General features: G+C 36.3%; 1 protein-coding gene across 7 annotated transcripts in view; it reads right to left on the reverse strand.

The window, feature by feature from the left end:
* Window positions 1-18,432, reverse strand: part of PPP3CB (protein phosphatase 3 catalytic subunit beta) — a 58,485-nt gene that overhangs the window by 20,978 nt on the left and 19,075 nt on the right. For all 7 annotated transcript variants that reach the window (XM_058696737.1, XM_058696739.1, XM_058696738.1 and 4 more), the window contains exons 5-9: window positions 17,222-17,367; window positions 16,815-16,954; window positions 16,634-16,711; window positions 16,433-16,527; window positions 13,529-13,654 (exon numbers count right to left, since the gene is read on the reverse strand). In XM_058696737.1, coding sequence (XP_058552720.1) covers window positions 13,529-13,654; window positions 16,433-16,527; window positions 16,634-16,711; window positions 16,815-16,954; window positions 17,222-17,367 — 585 coding nt within the window. The remainder of the gene's footprint in view (window positions 1-13,528; window positions 13,655-16,432; window positions 16,528-16,633; window positions 16,712-16,814; window positions 16,955-17,221; window positions 17,368-18,432) is intronic.

Here is an 18,432-nt window from a genome sequence, read left to right on the forward strand (position 1 = left end):
GACAGCAAGTGGGACTTAATATCCGGAAGGTTATAAGTTAACAGATCTGCTCGGAGAGCGGGAGGGCTAGAGGACAACAGGAGGGAGAGTTGTTGAGCCCCGGACAACAGAGCGCAGCTTGGCGGGGAACAAAGGCGCTCACCAGCACCATCTCCCTCGCCCATCCCCTAGCCAAAATCCCAAAGGGAACCAGTTCCTGTGAGGGAACTTGCTTGTACCACACAAACATCTAACGCTGTGCTTCTGCGGATCCATCCCTCCGGCGGGTCTGACTCCCTCCCCGAGCTGCAGGGCCCCTCCTGAAGCGGATCAACGAAGGATAAGTGAGCTGAGCCTGCCCCTCCCACCCCGGTGCACCTTGCCAAGCCACCCCAGCTAATACGCCAAATCCCCAGCACCACAAGCCTGGCAGTGTGCAAGTAGCCCAGACGGGCCATGCCACTAGGAGAGGGGAAGAGAAGGTACACACCAGTCTGACTGTGGCCCCAGAGGTAGGCTGGGGGCAGATATCAGGTCTGACTGCGGCCCCGCCCACCAACGCAAGTTAATTAAGACAGCACAGGGGAAGTGCCCTGCAGTTCCCCACCACTCCAGGGACTATCCAAAATGACCAAACGGAAGCATTCCTCTCAAAAAAACCTCCAGGAAATAACGACAGCTAACGAACTGATCAAAAACGATTTAAACAATATAACAGAAAGTGAATTTAGAATAATAGTCATAAAATTAATCGCTGGGCTTGAAAACAGTATAAAGGACAGCAGAGAATCCATTGCTACAGAGATCAAGGGACTAAGGAACAGCCAGGAGGAGCTAAAAAATGCTATTAATGAGCTGCAAAATAAAATGGACATGACCACAGCTCGGATTGAAGAGGCAGAGGAGAGAATAGGTGAACTAGAAGATAAAATTATGGAAAATGAAGAAGCTGAGAAAAAGAGAGATAAAAAAATCCAGGAATATGAGGGGAAAATTAGAGAACTAAGTGATGCACTAAAGAGAAATAATCTACACATAATTGGTATTCCAGAGGAGGAAGAGAGAGGGAAAGGTGCTGAAGGTGTACTTGAAGAAATAATAGCTGAGAACTTCCCTGATCTGGGGAAGGAAAAGGCATTGAAATCCAAGAGGCACAGAGAACTCCCTTCAGACGTAACTTGAATTGATGTTCTGCCCGACATATCATAGTGAAACTGGCAAAATACAAGGATAAAGAGAAAATTCTGAAAGCAGCTAGGGATAAACATGCTCTAACATATAAAGGGAGACTGATAAGACTAGTGACAGATCTCTCTACTGAAACTTGGCAGGCCAGAAAGGAATGGCAGGAGATCTTCAATGTGATGAACAGAAAAAATATGCAGCCGAGAATCCTCTATCCAGCAAATCTGTCATTTAGAATAGAAGGAGAGATAAAGGTCTTTCCAAACAAACAAAAACTGAAGGAATTCATTACCACTAAACCAGCCCTACAAGAGATCCTAAGGGGGATCCTGTGAGACAAAGTACCAGAGACATCGCTACAAGCATGAAACCTACAGACATCACAATGACTCTAAACCCGTATCTTTCTATAATAACACTGAATGTAAATGGACTAAATGCGCCAACCAAAAGACATAGGGTATCAGAATGGATAACAAAACAAGACCCATCTATTTGCTGCCTATAAGAGACTCATTTTAGACCTGAGGACACTTTCAGATTGAAAGTGAGGGGATGGAGAACTATTTATCATGCTACTGGAAGTCAAAAGAAAGCTGGAGTAGCCATACTTATATCAGACAAACTAGACTTTAAATTAAAGGCTGTAACAAGAGATAAAAAAGGGCATTATATAATAATTAGGGTCTATCCATCAAGAAGAATTAACAATTATAAATGTCTATGCGCCGAATACGGGAGCCCCCAAATATATAAAACAATTACTCACAAACATAAGCAACCTTATTGACAAGAATGTGGTAACTGCAGGGGACTTTAATACCCCACTTACAACAATGGATAGATCATCTAGACACATGGTCAATAAAGAAACAAGAGCCCTGAATGATACATTGGATCAGATGGACCAGACAGATACATTTAGAACTCTGCATCCTGAAGCAACAGAATATACTTTCTTCTCGAGTGCACATGGAACATTCTCCAAGATAGATCACATACTAGGTCACAAAACAGCCCTTCATAAGTATACAAGAATTGAGATCGTACCATGCATACTTTCAGACCACAATGCTATGAAACTTGAAATCAACCACAGGAAAAAGTTTGGAAAACCTCCAAAAGCATGGAGGTTAAAGAACGCCCTACTAAAGAATGAATTGGTCAACCAGGCAATTGGAGAAGAAATTTAAAAATATATGGAAACAAATGAAAATGAAAATACAACAATCCAAACACTTTGGGATGCAGCGAAGGCAGTCCTGAGAGGAAAATACATTGCAATCCAGGCCTATCTGCAGAAACAAGAAAAATTCCAAATACAAAATCTAACAGCACACCTAAAGGAAATAGAAGCAGAGCAGCAAAGACACCCCAAACCCAGCAGAAGAAGAGAAATAATAAAGATCAGAGCAGAAATAAACAATATAGAATCTAAAAAACCTGTAGAGCACATCAATGAAACCAAGAGTTGGTTTTTTGAAAAAATAAACAAAATTGATAAACCTCTAGCCAGGCTTCTCAAAAAGAAAAGGGAGATGACCCAAATAGATAAAATCATGAATGAAAATGGAATTATTACAACCAATCCCTCAGAAATACCAGCAATTATCAGGGAATACTATAAAAAATTATATGCCAACAAACTGGACAACCTGGGAGAAATGGATAAATTCCTAAGCACCCACACTTTTCCAAAACTCAAACAGCAGGAAATGGAAAGCTTGAACAGACCCATAACCAATGAAGAAATTGAATCAGTTATCAAAAATCTCCCAACAAATAAGAGTCCAGGACCAGATGGCTTCCATGGGAAATTCTACCAGACATTTAAAGCAGAGATAATACCTATCCTTCTCAAGCTATTCCAAGAAATACAAAGGGAAGGAAAACTTCCAGACTCATTCTATGAAGCCAGTATTACTTTGATTCCTAAACCAGTAACAAAAGAGAACTATAGGCCAATATCCCTGATGAATATGGATGCAAAAATTTTCAATAAGATACTAGCAAATTGAATTCAACAGCTTATAAAAAGAATCATTCACCATGATCAAGTGGCATTCATTCCTGGGATGCAGGGCTGGTTCAATATTCGCAAATCAATCAACGTGATACATCACATTAATAAAAGAAAAGATAAGAACCATATGATCCTGTCAATCGATGCAGAAAGAGCATTTGACAAAATTCAGCATCCTTTCTGAATAAAAACCCTCAAGAAAGTCGGGATAGAAGGAACATACTTAAGCATCATAAAAGCCATTTATGAAGAGCCCACAGCTAATATCACCCTCAATGGGGAAAAACTGAGAGCTTTCCCCCTGAGATCAGGAACACGACAGGGATGTCCACTCTCACTGCTGTTGTTTACCATAGTGTTGGAAGTGCTAGCATCAGCAATCAGACAACAAAAGGATATCAAAGGCATCAGAATTGGCAAAGATGAAGTCAAGCTTTCACTTTTTGCAGATGACATGATACTATACATGGAAAATCCGATAGACTCCACCAAAAGTCTGCTAGAACGGATACATGAATTCAGCAAAGTTGCAGGATACAAAATCAATGTACAGAAATGAGTTGCATTCTTATATACTTATAATGAAGCAACAGAAAGACAAATAAAGAAACCGATCCCATTCACGATTGCACCAAGAAGCATAAAATACCTAGGAATAAATCTAACCAAAGATGTACAAGAGCTGTATGCTGAAAACTATAGAAAGCTTATGAAGGAAATTGAAGAAGATATAAAGAAATGGAAAAACATTCCGTGCTCATGGGTTGGAAGAATAAATATTGTTAAAATGTCAATACTACCCAAAGCTATCTATACATTCAATGCAATCCCAATCAAAATTGCACCAGCATTCTTCTCGAAGCTAGAACAAGCAATCCTAAAATTCATATGGAACCACAAAAGGCCTCAGATAGCCAAAGTAATTTTGAAGAAGAAGACCAAAGCAGGAGGCATCACAATCCCAGACTTTAGCCTCTACTACAAAGCTGTCATCATCAAGACAGCATGGTATTGGCACAAAAACAGACACATAGACCAATGGAATAGAATAGGAACCCCAGAACTAGACCCACAAAAGTATGGCCAAGTAATCTTTGACAAAGCAGGAAAGAATATCCAATGGAAAAAAGACAGTCTCTTTAACAAATGGTGCTGGGAGAACTGGACAGCAACATGCAGAAGAATGAAACTAGACCACTTTCTTACACCATTCACAAAAATAAACTCAAAATGGATAAAGGACCTGAATGTGAGACAGGAAACCATCAAAACCCTAGAGGAGAAAGCAGGAAAAGACCTCTCTGACCTCAGCCGCAGCAATTTCTTACTTGACACATCTCCAAAGGCAAGGGAATTAAAAGCAAAAATGAACTATTGGGACCTCATGAAGATAAAAAGCTTCTGCACAGCAAAGGAAACAATCAACAAAACTAAAAGACAACCAACGGAATGGGAAAAGATATTTGTAAATGACATATCGGACAAAGGGCCAGTATCCAAAATCTATAAAGAGCTCACCAAACGCCACACCCAAAAAACAAATAATCCAGTGAAGAAATGGGCAGAAAACATGAATAGACACTTCTCTAAAGAAGACATCTGGATGGCCAACAGGCACATGAAAAGATGTTCAATGTCGCTCCTCATCAGGGAAATACAAATCAAAACCACACTCAGATACCACCTCATGCCAGTCACAGTGGCCAAAATGAACAAATCAGGAGACTACAGATGCTGGAGAGGATGTGGAGAAACGGGAACCCTCTTGCACTGTTGGTGGGAATGCAAACAGGTGCTGCCACTCTGGAAAACAGTGTGGAGGTTCCTCAGAAAATTAAAAATAGACCTACCCTATGACCCAGCAGTAGCACTGCTAGGAATTTACCCAAGGGATACAGGAGTACTGATGCATAGGGGCACTTGTACCCCAATGTTTATAGCAGCACTCTCAACCATAGCCAAATTATGGAAAGAGCCTAAATGTCCATCAACTGATGAATGGATAAAGAAATTGTGGTTTATATACACAATGGAGTACTACGTGGCAATGAGAAAGAATGAAATATGGCCCTTTGTAGCAACGTGGATGGAACTGGAGAGTGTGATGCTAAGTGAAATAAGCCATACAGAGAAAGACAGATACCATATGTTTTCACTCTTATGTGGATCCTGAGAAACTTAACAGAAACCCATGGAGGAGGGGAAGGAAAAAAAAAAAGAGGTTAGAGTGGGAGAGAGCCAAAGCATAAGAGACTTAAAAACTGAGAACAAACTGAGGGTTGATGTGGGGTGGGAGAGAGGGGAGGGTGGGTGATGGGCATTGAGGAGGGCATCTTTTGGGATGAGAACTGGGTGTTGTATGGAAACCAATTTGACAATAAATTTCATATATTAAAAATAAATAAATAAAAATAAGAGACATGAAAGGAAAAAAAACTAAAAATAATAAATAAATAAATAAATAAATAAATAAATAAATAAATATATAAATATATATATATATATCCAGGGAAACTGTATTGGTTAAACTAATGGAAAGTGTACAAACACCTCGTTCTCTGGAAAACTTAGCTTTCCAGGATGATGAGAGATACAACAGAGGAGCACTATATAATCAAGATCCTTATAGTTTTCCCAACCTGATATTAACATTAGCGCAATATTATAATTTTCATGTCTGTATGTCTTATAGATGATCTTTTATGGTTATCTCAGTGGACAATTTGAAGAAAATCCAATTCAGGAAGGATTTTGTCATAGTAATCATGAGAACTGTACACTTATCAGCTGGGGCATGTGTTGTCCTGCCTTTGTGGCAATGAATGTATTGAACCACCATTTGGTAGAGTTTGTACAAACACATAAATATAATTTATGAATTATTGTTAATAAAAGCACATTTTTGTGAGTGATAAAAAAAATTTTTTTTCAGGGTGCCTGGGTGGGTCAGTTGGTTACGCATCCAACTTTTGGTTTCAGCTCAGGTCATGATCTCATGGTTCATGAGTTCAAGCCACACATCAGGCTCTCTCCTGTCAGTGTAGAGCCGACTTCAGATCCTCTGTTCCCTCTCTCTCTCTGTCCCTCCCCCACCCACACAGGCTCTCTGTCTCTCTCTCTCTCAAAAATAAGTAACAACAAAAAAGATCTCTCTCTTTTTCCCTCTGCCCCTCTCCCCCACTTGTGTGCTCTCTCTCTAAAAAAAAAAAAAAAATTCTAATGAACACAGGATTTAAATAAACATATCTCAGGGCACCTGGGTGGCTCAGTCAGTTAAGCGCCTGACTTTGGCTCAGGTCATGATCTCAGGGTTCATGAGTTCAAGCACTGTGTCAGGTTTTGTGCTTAACAGCTCAGAGCCTAGAGCCTGGAGCCTGTTTTGGATTCTGTGTCTCCCTCTCTCTCTGCCCCTCCTCCGCTGCACTTTCTGTGTGTGCGTGTGTGCATGTGTGTGTATGTGTGAGTGTCTCTCTCTCTCTCTCAAAAATAAATAAACATTAAAAAAATTTTTTAAATAAGTATTTCTTCAAAGAAGATAAACAAATGGTCAATAAGTACATGAAAATATACTCAACACCATTATTCACTAGGGAAATGCAAATCAAAACCATAATGAGACACAACTTCATATGATGATGGCTATAATAAGAAATACATAGGGGCACCTGGGTGGCTCAGTCAGTTAAGCCTCTGACTTTGCCTCAGATCATGATCTCACGGTTCATGGGTTCGAGCCCCACGTCAGGCTCTGTGCTGACAGCTCAGAGCCTGGAGCCTGCTGTCTCCCTCTCTCTCTGCCCCTCTCCCATTCATGTGCGCTCTCTCTCTCTCTCTCTCTCAAAAATAAACATTAAAAAAAAAAGAAATACATAATATAAAGTGTTGGCAAGCATATGGAAAAAATGGAACCATTCACTGTCGATGGGACTATACAGCTGCTTTGGAAAGAAGTTTGGCAGATTCTCAAAAGGTTAAACATAAGAGTTACGATATGACCCACTAATTCTACTCCCAGTTCTATACCTAATAAATACATGTCCATACAAAAACCTGTACATGAATGTTCACTGCAGCAGCATTATTAATAGTTAAAAAGTGAAAACAATCAAATGTCTTGCAACTAATGAAGGGATAAACAAAATTTGGTATTCCACATCACTCATCCTCAGGGAAATGTAAATCAAAACTACAATGAGCTATTACCTCACAACTGTCAGAACAGCTAAAACCAAAAATACAAGAAACAGGCGCCTGGGTGGCTCAGTCAGTTGACAGTTCTATTCTTAATTTCAGCTCAGGTCATGATCTCAGGGTTATGGGATCAAGCCCCGCATTGGGCTCCATACTGTGTGTGGAGCCTGCTTAAGATTCTGTCTCTCCCTCTGTCCCTCTCCCCAGTTTGCGTGTTCTATCTCTCTAAAGTAAATAAAAAATTTAAAAAAACAAAAACAAAAAAACAAGAAACAACATGTGTCTGTGAGGCTGTGGAGAAAAAAGAACCCTCTTGCACTGTTGCATTGTTGGTAGGAATGCCAACTGGTGTAGAAACTATGGAAGACAGTATGGAGGTTTCTCAAAAAGTTAAAAATAGAACTACCCTATGATCCAGTAATCATACTACTGAATATTTACCAAAAAAGACAAAAACAACTAATTCAAAGGGATACATGCACCTCTAGGTTCATAGCAACATTATTTACAACAGCTAAATTATGGAAGCAGCCCAAGTGTCCATCAACAGATGAATGGATAAAGAAAAAGTCATATATATATGTAGAGATATATATACACATGCATACACATACAACGGAATATCATTTAGCCATAAAAAAGAATGACATCTTGCCATTGCAACAACATGGATGAATCTATAAACTATAATGGTAAGCAAAATATGCCAATCATAGAAAAACAAATACTATATGATCTCACCCATACATGGAGTTTAAGCAAATGAACAAAGGAACAAAAAAAGAAAAAGAAAAAAAAAACAAAAAACAGATTCTTCAACAAACTAATGATTATCAGATAGGAGATGGCTGGGAGATGGGTAAAACAGATGAAGGGAATTAAGAGTTCACTTATCCTGATGAGCACCGAGTTGGAATTGTTGAATCACTATATTGTACAACTGAAACTAATGTAGCACTACATTATGTTAACTACACTGCAATTAAAATAAACTTCTTTACCCACCCTCCCCAAATAAAATTGTTTTTAATGTTTATTTTTGAGAGAGAGAGAGAGAGAGAGAGAGAGAGAGGGAGGGAGAGAGTGCACAAGCAGAGAGAAAGGAGGACAGAGGATCTGAAGTGGGCTCCTTGCTGACAGCAGAAAGCCTGAGGTGGGGCTTGAACTTGCAAACTACAGGATCATGACCTGAGCCAAAGTCTGACACTTAATTTCCTGAGCCACCCAGGAGACCCCAAAATATTTTTTTTTTTTTAAAGTGGTGTATCCATATAATAGAAGATTACTTGGTCACAAAAAGGAATGAAGTACTGATTCATGCCACAACATGGATAAACCTGAAAACATTAGAGAAAGATACTAGTCACAAAAGATCACAAATTGTATGATTCTATTTATATGAAATGTCCAGAACAGGCAAACCTATGGAGTTAGAAAGTAGCTTAATGCTTGCTGAGAGCCAGCAATGAGAGGCAGGAGGAAATGGGGTGTGACTACTAATGGATACAGGGTTTCTTTGGGAAGATGATTAAAACGTTTCAAAAATGTGGTGATTACTGTACAACTCCACAAATATACTAAAAACCACTGGACTGTAGGATTTAAATAGGTTAATTGTATGGGATGTGAATTATATCTCATTAAAACTGTTATGAAAAAATAAACCAAAATATGAAAACATGAAACCTAATGAGCATCATATGCAGGTAATTGGCAATGCTGTGTTATGGCTAGAACATAGAGAATAAGATGAGAAGGAAAGAAATGAGGCTAAAAAGGTAAAGAGGTCCAAAGACCTTGTGTAACAGATTAAGATTTACCTTGAAAGCTACGAGATATCATTTATGACTAACAAATAGTAGCTTTTAAGTATATAGTACTTTTCATCCAGAAGCTTAACTGTGAAAGAAAGGCATGGTAGTTGCCAAAGAAAGATACCAAATAGGGGAAATGTTATTTAATCTTTAAAATAAAGATCAGATAGATTTCAGCAATTTATAAAAGAACTTAATACAGAGTCTGAAAATACAGAAGATCTAACAGATCTAAGAGATGAAGCAAGTTTCCTGAAAAAATAGAAACATAATGGAATCCTAGAGTCAGGTTAGAAGGGCTAACCCTAGATGGAAAGGGTCACCTCTTCAACAAGGTAATACTTCAACAAGGTAAGACTTCAAAGGTTTATAAGAAGGGAAACAATAAGTAGAGAAAGCTCCCACTAGTGATATATGTTTTCTTTGAGAATGAGGGAAGTGGCTACAAAAAAAAGTGTTTAAGAGAAAAAAAAAATTAAATTGATAATATTTCCTAACGGAAAAGGGAAAGGAAGCAGATTAGTGACACAAAAAATATTTAGGTACTATCGAGAACCCAACCAATACCTAGCAATCAAAGAGTGGTACCACTTCATAAGGCTGTGTAAATATCTCCAGCAGTGTTCCATACCCTGGCTATAAGAATGGAGAAAATGGATGGTTGGATTTACTGGGGCTAAGATTTGCAAGATAAATGAATAGCAAAAAGAGAGAGAAAGGAGTATGAAGGTGCATTAAGAAGGAAGAGAGGCAAGGAGTGATCTAACTTATAAGAAAATGACACAGTCAAAGGCCTAGCAATCCCAATGAAGATCAAGAGTAGCTGTAACTAGAGTGAGGGGTTGCTAAAATAACAGGTTTTCATCACAGAGTGTTAATGGTAATATCATTACCAGATCAAACATCTAAGTCATCTTCAACCATTCCCTCGCCTGCAACATGCAATCTTGTTAAGTCTTAACTCATCGTACTTCTATAATTCTTGCAGTTCTCCCCTGCTCTCTATTCCTAATGCTACCAGGGCTTTATTATAGTTCCACTTGACTCTTGATGGAGCTTCATAAAACAGGTCTCCCAACTTCTAGTCTTCCAGGCCATTTCACCAATTTTTCTAAATGACTATCATGGTCAATACTCTGTTTCAGCTGCTGCCCACCATTTATCAAAGTTCCAAATTCTCTGTGTGGTGATCAAAATCCTCATCATCTAGCCCTAACTTAACTTCTCATTCTTTTTCTACTACTACTGACCTTCATACATCTTAACTGCAAATCAGCCTGAACCCCTCAACATTTGTCAGTGGCCTTATGCTCTCTTGCTTTCTGACTCAGGTAAATTCTGTTACCTAGAATTCTCCTGCCCATATCTACAATTCCAATTCCACCATTCTACAAGCCCTGGTTCAAATGCTACTTTAACCCCTCTAACAAATATAATCTACCCCCTCCTCTTAATTCCTATAAAACTAGACTTCTCTAGGAACACTTACATTTTGTTATCATTATTCATGTATCTTAAATTCTCTGTTTATCTGCAAAGGCCTATGTCTTACTTGTATTTTTGTATCCTTAGTAATGGAAATAAAACAGACTTTCCAAAAAAATCTAGTAAATGAATAAATATTACATGTATGACCTTCTATGGGAGATTGCACTTTATTGGACCCTCTAGAACAGAGGTTCTTAAATTGGGGGCAGTAAACCTGAAAGGAGTTACCAATTTACTTCAGATATAGAAGCATCCTGAAAATGTTATGTTTATGTACAAACGTACATATATTTTTCTGAGGCAAAGTCCATAAATTTCATCAGATTCTCAAAAGGGTTTAAGAAATTAATAAATGTGTTTGTGTAGTTACTTTAATAATAAGCAAGAGTCCTTATCTTTTACAGATTCATTCTAAAATATTTATAGCTATAAAAAAATGGCTGACATATGATCCAAAATAATTAATGTATTGGGTGGGGAGTAGTGGATGGGTATATAAATGATACAACATTGGCCATGGTTTGATAACTGGATCAAATTATTGAAGCTGAGCAATTGGTACATAGCAACTCATCATATTATTCATTTTACCTTTGTATATGTTGGAAACTTTCCAACATAGGATTTTTCTTTTTAAGAAATAAAAAGCCCCAAAAGGTTAAAAACACAGATTTCATCTAACTTTAGGATTCAATCAGCCTCCAAGGAAGCCTCTGGCTTAGGTTAGTTGCTTCTCAGAGATTACATCAGAGTCAAATTGGCTTTTTCAAAGTGGAACAAGTGAGCCACCATTTGCTGTTATTTACAACAAAAGAAAATTTTCATTAGAATCAAATAGGCTATCTAAATAGCTAACATGTATTAAATGGAAAAATAGGGGCGCCTGGGTGGCTCAGTCGGTTAAGCGTCTGACTTCAGCTCAGGTCATGATCTCGCAGTCCGTGAGTTCGAGCCCCACGTTGGGCTCTGGGCTGATGCTCAGAGCCTGGAGCCTGCTTCCGATTCTGTGTCTCCCTCTCCCTGCCCCTCCCCCATTCATGCTCTGTCTCTCTCTGTCTCAAAAATAAATAAACGTTAAAAAAAAAAATTTTTTTTAAAAAAGGAAAAATATGCAAAGAGTTTGAAAAAATCTTACTGTGCTCAACATTAGCTAGGATTCTATTTGCATATAATGTTCAAATCTAAGCTTCACATTTTTAGAAAGATATGAATAATTTGGAGAAGATTCACGGGGGGGGGGGAGAATGGTCAAAAGGTTTGAATACTTCCTTATCTTTATAAGATGATTTAAAGTGGCAAAAAAAGAACAAAAGATTACTTAGTAGCAAACTTCAAATGTAGTAACACTGATAGAAACCTGATTCTCCATTTTTACTTATGACAGATCCCCAGAAACTAGATTAAATTTTCTCATCTCTCAAAAGGAATTAGACTACATGATTATGAAGTTAACTATTAGTTTTAAAATTCTCTGATGCCCTGGTTTTTGATAGGTGCATTAGTTGAGAAAAGCGATTATCCCTATTTCTTTTCTCAAAACACAAATATTTAGACTAGATATAATGAAGTACCGTATTTCCTTATTGCAGAGGCATTAGAGAATCAAATCAGAATCCATGAAATGTCTATTTTCCTCCTACCTTATCCTTCCCTTTCTTTCCAGCCCCCCAACCCCACTCATATTACATTAAAATAGTTGAGTTGAAGTCTAGCCTAAGGGCAGGAGAATGAGCAATATGAATTCTTAAATTCCCTTTAGCCTGATGATGCTATGATTGAACTATTTCTCATCCACCAAAGATAGAAGGTTATAAGTGTAATGCATCCCTTGCACCTAAGCCTTTTACTGGCCCCCTTCTCAAATGCTAAAGTGGGTAATTCTATCTCCATATTAACTTGTTGACCTACTGAGTAACTGATGAAGACTGAAGGCAATCTTCAAAAAGTCTGTTTAACGTACACAGTTTAAGTATTAACTCTGTATTTTAGAACCCAAAATTGCGTTGGCAGAAATATCATATGTCAAACAGAAAGGAACATTTTGTAACATGGAAGAGGTGAGAAAAAATAGACAGGGATATAGAACAAAATGTTTTACAATCATATCTGTACTCTCATACTCTTATTTTCCACTTATGGTAACTGAGGCATTGCCTTGTGGAAAAATTAACACTAAATAGAAAAGAATGTGATAAAGTAAGGAAATCCTAAGAATTCTATACAACTAGGAAAAAAAAAAACAGAAAAAAAAATCTTAAATAGCATTATGTTCTCTTAAAAAGCCTAATAAGCATAAACTAATATATTATTAATGGAAATTATCAGAAAGCATCACGACTAAATTTGTATACATATTTTTATACAGGAAAACAAATATTAGGTTTGAACCTGAATTTCTCTTTATCATTCTTCTCAGGGTATACAGAACTGCTAACATATAACTAACATTGCCCAAAACTAGGGCTCTTAAATTCTCCCATAAAATACTCTGACATCCCCCAAAAGTGGTGTTAAAATATGCAAAAGTGTCCATTCCAAAGCAAAGCTATCCCTCCATTCCTTATAAAAGATTTAAGCTAAAGAAAAGCAGAAAGTAAAACCCAACAGCTGAAGACAACATCAGGCTATTTATAAGTCTTCTCCTAGTCCCCCAGACACCCTCACACGGGGGCTATAAACAGCTAACCAAAATATCTTTGAGGCTCTCATATCCACACCCACTGACACAAGTAGAGCTGAACCCACAGTGAAACTAGACTTCAGTTTCCTTTAGTAAGTATGTGCCTGCAATAGTAAACTGGAGTAAATGTAACAGTAATAAAACATTAAAAAAAAACAAGAATCATACCTTTTTCTCCAACAAATGGTAAAGACCATGTGAAGACATCCATAAAATTGGGCAACCAGTAAGGATGTGGAGAACAGTTAAATTGTCGAATATTCATCACATTATTTTCATACTTTAATACAGCAGCTGAAAGAGAAGTTTGAATGTGAATGTAACAATTTGTCTTTAGCTCCAAAAGTCTAAAACACATAAAAGCAAAAAAATATTGTTTTAAGTGGGTAGGGAATAAAGGGGTGAGTTGAATAAGGACTAGTAGAGGGAGATAGGAACTAATTTTTTAGTAATAACACACTTTTGTTTTTAACACACTTTTATATAAAGCATAGTCAGATCTACAGTTATTTTTAATGAAATTCCCAGATTTCTAGAATGTTTGTTTCACTTTATAATTTAATGAAGAACATGCACTTTAAATCCAAAATTGTGAAAACTCAATTTTTAGAGGAAACACAGAACGGCAATGAGCAATTTTCTAGGTTTAAAAGTTCGTATAAGTTGAAGGAATTTTAAGAGGATCTTTTTAGTTGCAGGCAACCTGAAAAAGATAGCTAAATGGTAATAAAGCAAAAAACAAAACAAAACAAAAGCCAGAAAAAAAGCAGTTTTTATGATTATATAAATGTATTTATTTCATTTATATGGGAAATCAAGTGAAACTACCACAAAGAAATATTTTACTTCATTTAGAAAAAATTCCATTAAAAATATTATAACCAAATAACCCAAAAGTAACATACTCATCTCAATTTAAGGTATCTAATGTTTCAATATGTTAAAAGAAATAATACCTTAAATTAACTACATAGATTTCAGACACTGGTTATATTATTTTATGGAACACTGGGTTATATGGGCTAGATTCTAATCTAAGCTATAGCACATACTATCTTCGTAATGCTTGGTAAATTATTTAACTACCCTATTTCTCATTCATAAAATAGGACTATTATGTCCACCCTGCCTATCTCAGAAGTTGATTTTACGATCAGAGAATGTATTTCACATGAAAGTATATAAAAGTATAAAATGTGTTGTAGATATAATAATTATGTGATTACTTTTTTTCCATTTTAATGAAAAGCATGAAAATGCAAATGTTAAATTCCAAGATGTGGGATTCTGGCTAATACAAAGTCACAAGTAATGTGTTTGTTTCCCTTAGGAAATAAAAGTATTTAAAATTTAGCCTCAGAAATTAGGGGCCGATACCAAGTTTTCAGCTTTAAAACAAAACAAGAGAGTGAGAGAGAAAGAGAGAGCAAGAATCTAGAAAATTGCCTTATAGATGGAATGAAACATTACAAACATACCCATACCATGTAAGCACTCAAATCATTAACACTATGTACAGACTAATCACTACTAAGAGACATCTGATTTTGACAAGACAGATTCAATGGTTTGAGTTTCTTTTCTGAATACTCAGAAAAGTAATCCCTTTACCCCCTAAGTCAAACTGACAGAGGACAACCAATAAGACAGTAATCAACTGAGCACTGAACATTAGGTCTTATAATGCTAATAAGGGGAGGTCACAGTTGAGGTAGCAGAGCGCCGGTACAAAGTTAAACGTAGCACTCTATTCTGTTCTTGAGAACTGAGTCAAAACTCAGATACCATTTTCTTCAAAAGTGAAGCCACACATCATTAGATAACTTCTTCAGAAATTCTGAAGTTTGTAAACTAAACTACAATTTAAAAGGCCATTTTAGCACTGGCATACTCCTTAGAGACTACACAGATACCAACTTCTGAAGATTAGCAACTCAGTCCATGGCATGGTTGTTTTGGTAATTAATATAGTATTAAGTTTTTGTAGCATATTCTGTATCAAACTTATAGCATGCTACCATTTGATCTCAGGCAAATGTTTTAATCTTTTAACCATCATCTCCAATAACAAACAAACAAACAAACAAACAAAAATCCTCTTATTCTAGTCCTCTATGACCCATATTTAGCAATGACCTCATTACGTCTCTAATACTTTCAAAAAAGTCTTTAACCTTCTGTTCTTTCCTCCTGGCACATCTGTTCCAGTGACCCTAGAAACTATGGCATAGTCAACTGAATTCCAGACATATCAAGACAGAATAGAAGCTGGCTTCTTAACTTCCTCTTCTGAAAATGTGAACTACATAAACATACCCAAGCTCATCTTTAACGTCTTTGGCACACACTTAACTAGATTAAGATCCTAAGTATTATCTGTCAATAAGCTATGTTCAAAGTTAAATGAAACCCAATTATTATAGACAGATCAAATATGGACAGAAGGAGAAGGAATGCAAACTAGTAGAACAGAAGATAAAGAAAAAAGACGAAAAAAAGGAAAAAATAGTTAAAAGAAAGGAAGAATATGTCTCTGAAATGGAGGTCAGAACGAATTAATCAAAGAAGGTTCAACTACAAATCTTCATGGGGCAATGATAAGACTGTAGATAGAGGTAAAAGCAGGGAGGAAGAAAGACAAACAGAACCTAGATCAGTGAAATAAAACAAGAAACATGATAAACTAAATTAACTATATAGTGCAAATACATGAAATGGTCAAAGCAGCAGAAGGAGCTTTATGCAAACAAGAAAACATTCTCTTGATTATAAGGGGAAAGATTTAAGAAAGGGGAGTTTGAGAAAATCATGTTTGATTTTTTGACTTAATTCAGAGCATTCTTTGATAAGATAGCTTTTATGACTGACAAGTTGTGGAATGATTACAGATGGTAAGTTTCACATTTTGGATTTTTATTTCTTATTCTCTCCCCTCCCTTATATCTTATACTTTTTTATGATGAGATTTGGATAGTTACAGTTTCAAACAATGCCTCTTTTCCATTATTTTCAAAAAATAAGTCAATAAAAAAGCTAAGTTGCTTAACAATTTTTTTATCAACAACATCTTACCTTTATTATTGTAGACATCTAAGTAATTAGGTGCCGAAAAAATTGTTATTAATGAAGGGAACCCTGTAGTTTGACTTTTTCTGTACATTCTATAGCTGTAAAACAAATAGCTTAATATGCATCGTAAAGCATCAATTATGAGTTACTAAGTTTGATTTGTACATAAGGTGTTAATTTGGGTCAGGGAAACAGAATTCTTACCCTGCATCTTGAGCTTCATGAGCTCTAATAATCGATAACAAATTATTGTTTTGCAAAAATTCACACACTGCTGGATAGCTGTGGGGGAAAAAAGTAAATTAAGTAAAATAATGGTTTTCTATATGAAATATATGCTATTTTAACAACTCAAATGTGTTTAATCTTGGATATTTTTCCTTACTTATAAAAATAAGAACATCCTCGAACTGTATTGTGACTAAAATGTTCCTGTGATTTTTCATTTCCAAAATCTTCAGAAGGATCGGACCATAGTAAGTCACACATTGGTCCAAATGCAGGTGGCTCTTTGAATCTATCTAACTGTGAAAGAAAGAAAAGAAAGAAACAAAGAAAAGAATAACTTGTCAAAAGTGAGAATAGAATGGACACAGTAAAGTGGTACCAACTTTGAATACTGTCCATACTACATCGTTCTGAAATGGTTAGAGAATATTTCCTTAAAATATCAGTATGATAATTTTTACCATTACCTAATCTTGACAGTGAAGAGAAGTTTAAAATTTCTACTCTCTACCCAACAAAGTACTATCAATAGGAACCAACCTTGGAACTACAATATGTACTCACTCTCCTAATATCATCCAGTGTGTGTATTTCTGGTGAAAGTCCACCATGAACACAAAGAAATTGTTGATTTAAAAGTGCAGCAAGAGGCAGGCTATCAAAAGCTTCCATACAAGCTTCATAGACTCTTTCTGAATATTTAATTTTACCTAGAAGAAAAAATAATTGAAAATTACAATACTAGTTGATCATTTTGAAGATTAATCTATCGATCAATCGACCGACCTACCTACCTACCTATCTATAATTGACTATTGAAACCAAGGCAAGAAAATTATAGACACAGATAACAGCTAAGTGGCCACCAGTGAGTAAAGAGGTAACTATAAAAAGACAGCAAAAAGGAATTTATGGGATGATGAAATTTTTCTTTATCATGACTATGGTGGTAGGCAGTTCTATGCAGTTGTCAAAACTCAGAACTAAACACTACAAAGAGTGAATTTTACTGTATACAATTTTTTCTAAAAAGGAAAGCATCTTGCTGTATGAGGATCAATAAAATAAGCAGTGGTATTGGTCTTATGAAGACAAAATATTTGCAGTCTCTAAATTTACTTTGGGTATGCAGATCACCATAAAATATTACTTAAAATAAATAAGTCAAATTTCTAAAAACAGCCCAACCTTTTACCTATTTTATAGGCCAGGTAAAGCTAAATTAGACTTATACTTAAAGCTAAAATAGTTTTAATACTTTATTTTATTGTAAGAGTCAGTGACTACTTTGTTGTTACAGGGAAGATGACTACATCATCACAACAAAACTCAAGGTCCATCCAATTCAAAAAAAAAAAAAAAAAAAGAAAAGATAACTTATTCATATATTGGAGAAACAGAGGGGCTCCTCTAGTCTACAATGGTTAAAATGGGCAGTGAAGCATGAAGCCAAAATAACACAAGAGAAAAAAACTCCACCAAATCCAACTGTTAATTTAGTTTTACAGAGATCCCTTTGCTCCTTTATATATTTAAATTCTTGGATATTTTACATTTTTGCTGGAGTTTCGGTGGGTGGTTTGTTGATTATCTAAAGGAAAAAAAGAACTTAATTCTTTTTTCCATTTTTAACACTGTAACATTCAAATATGAGAAAATTTATATCCAGCAACCATCTAAACTGGTAGGTTGCTAACAGATCTGTTTTCCAGCACTGTGGTTCAATAAAATTTTTAAACTGATTGCTTTTGGTCAATGCACTTTCCAGGTCTCAT

The sequence above is a fragment of the Neofelis nebulosa genome, chromosome 13, assembly GCF_028018385.1.
Source record: "Neofelis nebulosa isolate mNeoNeb1 chromosome 13, mNeoNeb1.pri, whole genome shotgun sequence".
NCBI lineage: Eukaryota > Metazoa > Chordata > Mammalia > Carnivora > Felidae > Neofelis > Neofelis nebulosa.